The sequence below is a fragment of the Egretta garzetta genome, unplaced genomic scaffold (assembly GCF_000687185.1).
Source record: "Egretta garzetta isolate BGI_Z169 unplaced genomic scaffold, ASM68718v1 scaffold68, whole genome shotgun sequence".
In the NCBI taxonomy this organism is placed as follows: domain Eukaryota; kingdom Metazoa; phylum Chordata; class Aves; order Pelecaniformes; family Ardeidae; genus Egretta; species Egretta garzetta.
In genome coordinates this window covers 847,641-858,220 of record NW_009260774.1, presented here as the reverse complement: position 1 = coordinate 858,220, position 10,580 = coordinate 847,641, and the positions used below count along the sequence as shown (strand labels likewise).

The 10,580-nt window shown below is 37.4% G+C and overlaps 1 protein-coding gene across 2 annotated transcripts in view; it reads right to left on the bottom strand.

The window, feature by feature from the left end:
* Nucleotides 1-3,605: 3,605 nt before the first annotated feature.
* CNOT2 (CCR4-NOT transcription complex subunit 2) overlaps nucleotides 3,606-10,580 on the bottom strand; it is a 60,660-nt gene continuing 53,685 nt past the window's right edge. The window contains exon 15 of one of the 2 annotated variants that reach the window (XM_035901688.1): nucleotides 3,606-4,800. In XM_035901688.1, coding sequence (XP_035757581.1) covers nucleotides 4,714-4,800 — 87 coding nt within the window. In that variant the 3' untranslated portion in view covers nucleotides 3,606-4,713. The remainder of the gene's footprint in view (nucleotides 4,801-10,580) is intronic. The other variant, XM_009646266.2, reaches the window with a different exon arrangement.

The following is a 10,580-nucleotide window of genomic DNA, read 5'->3' as shown; positions in this document are numbered from 1 at the left end:
TGACATATCGCCACGTCCAATATTGGCATGTTAATACCAAAAAGGGAATACGAAACGCAAATTATAAACCGGAAAATAAGATACAAGCTTGGTTAGCACTGCTAATTCTGAAGCGGGTTGAATCAGTAATATTAAAAACTACTGTTCGATGTGCTTTAGTGTTACTCTCAAAAAAATAAAGTTTAACTCTAATAGTAAAGTGGTTTTAAGGGGTAAAGCTACTGAAGTAATTCAAACCACAATCTCAAAATAAGTCACTCAGCTGCATTTCCTCTGGTTTTTTAAATGTAGTAAAAGCTTTCCGATTTATGGAAATGAGAGCACGCACGCTTATCAGAGAAACAAAAACAGCTACACCATTTTAAACAGCAGCTGTCAATCCAGACTAACTGCTTAGCCCCATTCGCATTCTTTACCAGAACTCAACTTCTACTGGCGTAATCCTTAGGCAGCAGCAAATTTGGAGGAACACGAGGAAAGGGTATGGTATTTGAAAGCTAAGCACACTTAGAGATTCTGCTTTAATAGAAGCAATTGTTATATTTAGGGTCTGAAATCAAAAGCACTATCTAGCTACCTCGTGCTTAGGATGACAACTGCACATTTAGAAGCTCTTCTTGAGCGTGACAGCAGTCAAATTTTTTTTTTGGTTTCAGTCAACATCCAGCCATGGAAGTGCTTTCAATGCAAAGCTATGGTGGAGCAATTAAAAAAAAAAGAAAAAATTAAAATGCGTTCCTTTTAGGTGATGAATACCTTTAAAACAATGTTGTTTAGAAACTGAACACCCTTCGATAGCCACGGCCACCCACGAGTCACGCGGGATCGAGCTGACTGCCCCATGGACCCCTCTGCCTTCCAGCACTGCTCAGGTCCTGCCAAAGACCATATCTGCTCTCTTTATGGTCAACAGAAACAGAGTCCCTCAGCACTCTGCAAACAATTTCGCATCCGACTGTAACACACAAGTTCTTATTTTGGGTAGATTCTCAATTGTTGTTTTTTTTTTTATTTTCATGGAAACTTAACATAGAAACAGAAAAGTACAAAAAATACTGGCTTAGGGCTAGGGAGGGTTTCAGAGGTGGCACGCAGCGAAGCCGTGCGATTGCTCACCATTGTACCCTATGGACATCACCTCTGCAGAAGAGCGGCGCGGTCGGCCGTCAGCGCGGCCCCCACGCACAGCCGATGCTTTAATGGAGCCCACGGCCGCGTACCAAATACTTTCACCCTTGTGAGTATCCGCAGGCTTCCCTGGGTTACTCTGGTCTTCAGTTAGGTTAATCAAGCCCACGAAGGTTCTCACGTGCCGAAGTATTTGTGCCACCAGGTACTAAGGCAGAGGAGATGGAGCCCTGGGTGGTTTTTTTGGGGTTTTTGTTCCATTTTTAAACACCCAGGTGGAGCACCCTTACCTCCCTCCTCTGGGCCTCCCTGCTGCCCTCAATCTTCCCACAAGCTGGGTGGTTTGAGCAATAACTGTTAAAAGAACAACTGCAAGTGTTTTCCGTGCTACTAGGGATAACCAAGTAGGTAAAACCCATTTTAACCCTGGGAATTCAGGGTAGCGGATTTCCAGTGAAACTGGAGCTACCTACTCGATAAAGATTCATAAACAACATGCAACACAGAGGGATGAGTACACGAGTGTATTAAACAGGCCAGAAATAAGGAATACTTCTACTTGTTTCCAAGAACACCGGGGTTTACTACTCAGAACTTACCTTGCACGTTGTTGTACAACACTGTAATTACAGGGGGAAAAAAAACTCACCTCAAATAAATGCATTTTAAAAATAGCATTCCATTCTCTCCCCTCATTCATAGTGTTAGCAGAATGTAAAAACATTTTAAATAAGCCTCAGACCTTAATCATCAGTGTTAAATATCTCCAGGTCAATTCAGCTGCCAATTTGCCATGCATGTGATGTGTAAATGAGGGCTGAGGTTTTCCTCCTTTCTGAAAAAAAATGGCGGTATGGGGGGTTTTTTCCCCCAATTTTTTTAATTAATGTGCTGTCAGCTAAGAAGTGTTTCCAGTTTTACACCTTGTATTCTGTTTAAACCTGTTTCTCCGGCTTCAACCCAGAGCGTAACGTGAAATTAATTCACAGATTTTAACATCTCCATATGTGCTTATTTAGTCGACAGAGGAAGAGCCAGGCTGTTCTTCCCCTTGGAAGGAGCAAAGCACCAGTTCCTGCTCACGGCGAGAAGTTTGCTAAAAACCAAGCATCTTGCATTTTTTAAGTATTGTGCAGTGGAATACAATTGTATCGTCAAAATAACTTCTTGGAGAACTTACGATTCCCAATTTCAGCTTAAATGTTTTTACTAAAAACCTACGGCACATTAGTATAAGATACCATTTTTAACATAGTTTATCTCGCTCCCTTTACCATATCTGTTGTTCATTTCCGTAACATTGGCTATGCAGATGAAAAATGACATTTTAAAAAAACCCCAAGCCCATAGAATAAGAAATAATCACAATCGATTTGAAGATGTAAACACCCTTTCATGAATCCTTAAAAAAAGAAAAGCAAAGATCACAGCGGACCTCTGACAGTAAAAAATGTGACACTAATGACGGAGTGAGCGAGATGCTTTTGGAAAATTATCCTTTTTAAAATTTATAAATTTGTTTTAATAGTCAAGTATATGTTTGTGTCTGCTGTGATTTGAGAAAAAGAAAAAGCCACCATCTTTTTCAGCTGCGTTAGCCACCATCTGGATTGCAACCATCCTCTTCTTTCAAGCTGAGAAAGCAGTTTGTTTTAATAAGAAAAAAAAATTATAATCAATAGGCTTATATTTTTATGTCTATCATCTTAGAGTAGATATAAAGAAGTGCAGAAATTTAAAATTGGTCTACACCTGCTACAGAACCATAGCAATGCCATTAATGGTCCGATTTCCAAGCATAATTCAGTACATGACAACACGCTGGTTTTGCACTACACAGAAGAACAGGTCAGAACCTAAAAATAAAACCCCACGATTCACTGACGTGTGTTTTGCCATCTTTTCTTGCTTTGGTAATTTCAGGCATTTTGAAATGGTTTGGCATCTCCAGAGGCGACTGGCTGAGAAGCGGCAGTCACCTCAAGAAAAAGGAAACTATCCACATGGTTCAGGTTTTTCTTCCTCTGCTCCAGAGAACAGTTACACATTTCGGAACCAGTGTATATTCATGCTTGTTTGCACCTGGAAGTTCAAGTAGTAGTGATCACCAAATGAAATTTATTTCTGTTTCAAGTGGGAAAATACCAACCTGGAACTAAGCTATGATCAGTTCTGAACCGCGCTTCTTCCAAGTGTTCCTTCCGCGACGAATTCTTGAAGCATCTTCCTATCATTTGCAGCGTTACCCACCCGCCTTTCTAAAAATGATTTGCTGTTTGCAAATACTCGTTAGACTAATAGAGAGGGGATCTGAAACCAAGGTTAACCAAACCTTTTAGCAGTGGAAACTTTACTGTGGAAAAGAATGTAAAACTCTCTCATAAATTTACTTGTCAGCAGCAAAAAGACTCTTCAAGTGTCTTAACCACTGTACAGCTTGATAGTTTTAATACTTCAACTTCTTTTTTTCCATTTTTCATTGCTGAAGAAATAATTTCACAATCTCAAATCAAAGTCAACACTGCAGTGAGGAGAGCTTTTCTACTTTATTACAAAGAGAAGAAGCCTTTATGTGGTCAGAAAATACAAGATTGATCTTTTTTTTTTTTTTTCTCTTCCTATGAAACGCTGCTGTTCAAACAGCCAGAGTGAATTGTCTCAGTTCACTTCTTTAAGTCCCATCACATTCACTTGGGTATGGATGTCCTTGGCTGCTGAAAATCTGGCCCTTTAGTGCACAGGGCGACAAAGTAGTCCCCTGACCAGCAGTTCCAGAATGTCCCGTTTTCATATATTGCATCCATGCACACCTCCTAAAAATGAGGTACAGCAGGGCAAACATTTTCCAAAATAGATGTCATATATATAATATATACACATTCGTACATACATACCTTTATTCATGTGATGTCCAAAAATTTAAAAAAAATGTACACATTTATTACAAAATCGTAACAAAGACTGGACAGTGTTTTGCTCATTCTGGAAAGATGAAGCTCAGTAATACACAACTCTGGAAACTAACCAGAGACTGTGGCAATATCTTTCTTCTAAACAGTCAGATATTCTTGCATTAAGCTTGGCGAAAACTGCCTTTCAAAAACAGAAGGGGAAGTAAAATGAAGGAAGCAAACCTTGCTCATCTTTCCAAATGAAATACGAGAAGGATCTTCACATAAAAATGCACAAACATTTTTTATTACCAATAGTGCTACAATGAACAATGCAAATTTTGTTGTCTAATTTTTTGTCTTTTTTCTTTTTTTTTGTTTTTACATTTTGGAAAACTAAGTGGTAAACTTTTGTCAGTGTACTCGCTTGTCTTTACAGACCCAAGCTTGTCTGCTGGCAAAAAATAAAACAAAAACAAAAATTCAGACCCTGCTCAAACTAAAGAAAAACAATTACAAATTTAGTTGTTGGGCAGCACATAATTAGTAAGGCAGGACCTCAAATGGTGACCCTTCGCATGAGCCAATTGCCAGATCCTCAAGGAATTAAAACCAGGATGCCTGAGCCACATCAGTTCTGCAGTTATGTTGAGTATTGTGCTGAGACAGCCATACCCCAAGAAAAGGGAAGTCTTTAGAAGGCTTGCTGAGCAGGGTTGTAGTTGAAGGTTGATGGCAGATGAGGCCTTTCTTCTAATTTGTCATATTCCAGATGGAACTCCTACAATTAAAAAAAAAAAAAAAAAAAAAAAAAAAAAAGACAAAAAGAAATAAAACAACGTTATCATTTACCTGTCGAGAATCGTTCAGTTCTACCAGCCATACTTGAAAAGCACAGATGTGGAGGAGATCAGGTCCTAACCTATCTCAAGGCAGACTCACATGATTTCACTCTCCGGGATTCTATATTTAATTAGGAAAAAGTTGATATCCTAAGCCATTACACCTGCAACATGTAGGCTCTCCTATTCTTTTCAATGTTGTGTTACTCTCAGAACCCTAGTTACGATCTCAAACAATTTTATACATATACACACACACAAACAACACACAAATATACAATCATGGCATGAGCTGAATTATGAATAAAGGCTTCTGTCTTTCCACAGTTTAGATGTACAGAGACTTATTTTGGATGAGCAGAAGTTCTGGGATATTTTGTGCCATACTACCAGACCCAACTGTAAGTTAAACTAGCCAGGTTTCTCCTTCTGTACAAAATTTGGAAATATTATCTAAAAAGCTAGAGACAAACTACTGAAATCTACTTAAGCCAGAATTTAGCAAAATATTCCATCACATTTCATACTCAGATTTAAGCTTCAGGCTTACCCAAACCCTCCTGTACATCCCGTATCGCACTTTGCCAACATCTTTCATGACAAATTCTCCCAGTGTTTTATAAACAACCACACAAAATAAAAATCTTTGCCCGTGTACTCGGATGTCGCACAAGCTACCAGTTCATAAATAAGCAGCTTTAGTGTCTCACCGGCCCAATTGCAAAAAAAAAAAAAAAAAAAAAAAAAAAAAAAAAAGACAAAACCAAATAAAACAACGTTATCATTTACCTGTCGAGAATCGTTCAGTTCTACCAGCCATACTTGAAAAGCACAGATGTGGAGGAGATCAGGTCCTAACCTATCTCAAGGCAGACTCACATGATTTCACTCTCCGGGATTCTATATTTAATTAGGAAAAAGTTGATATCCTAAGCCATTACACCTGCAACATGTAGGCTCTCCTATTCTTTTCAATGTTGTGTTACTCTCAGAACCCTAGTTACGATCTCAAACAATTTTATACATATACACACACACAAAACACAAATATACAATCATGGCATGAGCTGAATTATGAATAAAGGCTTCTGTCTTTCCACAGTTTAGATGTACAGAGACTTATTTTGGATGAGCAGAAGTTCTGGGATATTTTGTGCCATACTACCAGACCCAACTGTAAGTTAAACTAGCCAGGTTTCTCCTTCTGTACAAAATTTGGAAATATTATCTAAAAAGCTAGAGACAAACTACTGAAATCTACTTAAGCCAGAATTTAGCAAAATATTCCATCACATTTCATACTCAGATTTAAGCTTCAGGCTTACCCAAACCCTCCTGTACATCCCGTATCGCACTTTGCCAACATCTTTCATGACAAATTCTCCCAGTGTTTTATAAACAACCACACAAAATAAAAATCTTTGCCCGTGTACTCGGATGTCGCACAAGCTACCAGTTCATAAATAAGCAGCTTTAGTGTCTCACCGGCCCAATTGCCTGACTTTTGTTTGAGGGTGTCTGGTTTGCGTAATTGTAAAACATTTCAGTGGTCCAGTAGGAATTCTTATTCTAACTATAGCAGCTACTACAAATCAGACTGTAACCACTCCTGACATCTAAAATGTATCCTGGTTATTACACTGAAAAAAAGCAGCTTCCTTCCTGGTGACCTTAATTTGTGCACACAACCCTAATTAGTGCACTCGGACATTTGGCGCTTGTTACTTTGTTCATGCAAAAAATGTACAAGGACTTACTTAAATCTTACATTTTTCAAATCCTCTCAGCAGTTTAATTGTGTCTCATCCCCACTTTATCTTCATTCAAGAAACAGAGTAAGTGGAAGTTTCAGAATTGTTCTTTAAAGGTAATTCTTGGTAATTCAACAACAGCTACCTTGGACACGCGCAGTAATTTATTTTGCCTGATTCAGTGGAGAACCTCAGCAGAACATCATCTGTATCTGCAGAGCAAACTTACTCCGCCATTTTTACATCTGGATGAAAACACTAAGAGTAGTGAAAAGATTATTTCACATTGTTTTACAACACTCCCCTTAAGTGATTAAATAGTGATTTTCAGTTTTTACATGTAGACAAACTAAATTAAAGACCAAGTCAACACAAGACCAGAAAAAAAAAAATCCAGGAAATCCAACTCTGAAGAAGGTCCATCTAGCACAGAAAGATCATTCAGCATGGTAAGGAAACAAAGTAGGGGAAAATGCTAAGCGTTCAGTGAGCCTGTATTCCCTAGAGAATACAGTTCCTAAAGCTGGAAAATCCTAGCAAAACCTATGTGAGGTTACAGCTGTCTCCACTGAAGTGCTGCACATCTGCTTCATTTCTGGTTCCCTGCTCTCTACTCCAATCAAGGGGGGTTTTAGCTGTTTGGTTTTTGGGTTTTTTTCTTATTTTTTTTAAAGTGTTTTTTTTTATTATTTTGGTGGTGGGTTGGTTGGTTTGGGCTTTTTTAGGTTGTATATACAAGTCCATTGCTTTTGGCCTTCCTAATTAACACTGCATGCCAGCTGGTGCTTGTTCTCTTTTTGTGCAGACACATACACACGTGCTGATACTGAAGAGATGCCTGCTCCCTCCCTTTTGTCAGAAGCAAGGTCAAGGCGTACAAAGCTACCCAGGTATTTTGGTGTCAAAGGCTGGTTTAGGTTGGATGGATCTTCACTAATTCTGAAGTCATTTTATAATAGAAAAAACTACCACTTAAACTTCTCTTAAACTGGCTTTCAAAGTTTCCCTCTTATGCATAATCATGGGTCTGCAGATTATGATCAATCTATGGTCAGCTGTTGGGGAATTGCTTCTTTAACAAAATTGTAAACACAGGAGGGGTTAATAATAATAATAATAATAATAATAATAATAAAGCTTCAGTCAAGTTACCTGAACCTCCACACGCTCTGAAATGCCTTCAAAATTGCCCATGGAGAATGACTACATAAACTGGTAGCCTAAAAAAGGGCTTTCCAAATGTAAGGTGGTTGCGTTCCTCTATTGGCAGTAGTAGCTGCGAGCAAGGCGCGTGTCTAAATGAAAGGCTCAGGAGCTTGAGCGCTCCTTTGTGTGCCACAAGTTGGAAGCCCCTCATTTAGAAAAAGGAATATGATTCCCTACCAAAGTTTCTTTAGAAGTACGCGAGTTGATACTTCAAACTGTCACTGATTTTTAAAACAAACGGGCTTAAACCAGCCTTTTTGATTTGCACCCCAGTGTCAGCAATGCTCAAGCCCAATGTCCAGTAGTGTATAAGAACACCTAAAGTTATATCTGACCATACAAAAAAAAAGAACTCATTGACCAAATATTTTTTAATACTAAAAGACAATTATTTATTACATATAGAAAAATACTTGTATTACAGGTATACTTCATGTTTTTGCTTTTGATTCCAGGGGCCACTGTGGTTTAGGATGTGAACAGTAGCACTGGTATTTTTTTTAATATAAACATATACAAATAAAATGTAGAACTGCCATTTATCCATTGACAAACACCTGTTAAATTGTTCTATTTTCCACATGGAAGTAATTATTAAAAATTAAATACCTTTTGTTAATCAAGAATAATGAATACTAAATGTGTGCAGAAACTTACAGCACATGCACGGCACTAAATAAATTGTTCTACGCAAAGAAATCGATCACTTCTCGTGTCATCCTGAAAGCATGTTTTGATGGTAAAGTTACATCAGTCTGCGCATGTACAAACGATAATAGGTAAGAATACTAAAGGTAGAAGAGAATTGCTTAAGGTTATCCATAGCCTTAATAGATGAAACAAAAAGTTAGCCGAATAGGAAGCATCCTGAGGATAAAATATTCTAGACTGTCTAAGTCCACCAAAGGAGATGGTAGAAATCCCATGGCTAGCACAAAAATTCCAAATGGGTCCAAAAATGTAGCATTCATACTGGCTTAAAGATGGATGCAAAAAGCCAAATTTAAATTAGGGGCTGCACTGAAATGCTATGGCACAGCCCTATTAGAACAAATTTAACTTTCTAGCAGTTATAAAAGTATTTCGATTAATATCGATCTTAAAAGGATAGGGAGTAATTACAGGCAGCAACCCCTACAAGCAAGTAAACACTTGGAAGTTTAACCTTGTCTCCCATAAAGAATTCCATGTTTTGTAACTACAAAATCAAAGGGGTTTAGAATTTTGTTCCTTAAGTGGGATTCATTCTCCTTACTTTTCAACGAAGATATTCCAGACAGTTTAGACAATTTAAATCAGGATTTCAGTAAATGTGCAGTTTTAGAAGGCATTTTTGGTCTCGCATCTGCTTCCCTTCCTCTCTTGCTGCTCCCTCTCTCATGTCTCCTCAACAGCAGAAAAGTATATAGCCAAATCCTCAATGAAAAAATAAAAGTGTCTTTAACCATACTGTACTTTCCACATGCCCTAGGATGAAAACCCATATAGACAGACAGATCTGTAACCAGCATTTTCCTGCATTTTGTTTTGCACTTAAGGTGAAATTGAAGTTTATCGTCATTCATATTTTTTCACTATTTACTACAACTTATCAACATAGAATTAATTTGATTTTATTTCCTAACAGTTTAGGAATTGTCTCATTACTCAGCTGCTTTGCTGCATTTCCTTCTTCCATCTATTATCTATCAGGAATATAAAAATAGAGCCTACAGCTTAATAAAAAAAGATAAATATATTATTTGACATTTTCTTGAAAGAAGTTATTCAGTCTACTTTGCTGGGCTTTGTTAAAACCAATCTGACACACTAGATCAAAAAATCTACTATACACTATACCACATCTGGTTAACGTTTTTACAAACTTAGCCTTAAGATTTAGTAATATTATCCAAAGTAAGCAATTATATTTTGCTGTATCTATGGTAATGCAGTATAATTTAAAATAGGTACAATAAATATATAAGCTCGTAATGCACCATGTCTGCAAAGAATAAGTTAAAATATGTGCTGCCCTGTATTTGAGCGGAGACACTAGAGCAACGGACAAATTTATAAAGCACCTTGAAAAACAATTGAATTTGCACATATAAGAGACAGTAATTTACCAGAAATAACTGTTGTATGACTGCTTCAAAAAAGGACTAATGAAACTGTTAAGCAGCAATTACTATTGCAGCCTTCTAAGAAACTGATATTCCCAGCATTCACTAGTAATGTAGCAGTTCTAGTAAGAGACTGCAATTTATCAGAATTCTTTCTTTTTTTTCCAGCTGCTTATAATTTTAATTTCCTAAAACATTAATTAATACTTCTGTGTTTGTTAGGGAAAAAAAAAAAAATACTTGGCCATACTTTTCTTTGTGTTCAAAGCAACATGGAGTTACCATAACAAGAATGGCAGTATTTGATAAGTCAATGTTAGTCATCCTCCAAGGAAACGTCAACTCCAGAAATTAGTATCAGAGGTAACAACATTACCATACAATGCCAAGATCACACCTGACACACGTCTAAATTCTTATTTATCATAGATGGAAATGTCACAGAATTATTTCTAGCAAGAGATTCCTTTTCTGTGTAACAAACCAGGAATTTTTCCTCAAATCTTTCTCTAGCTTCCTGCGATCAGTACTGCACTGGCCTGCCGTATTTTGCACCAAATTAAAATTAAACAGAAGATTTCAAAATAATATTCCAGTTCCAAATTTTACATTACGAAATACACAAACCTAACAGAAAAGATATTATCTCTTCCTATG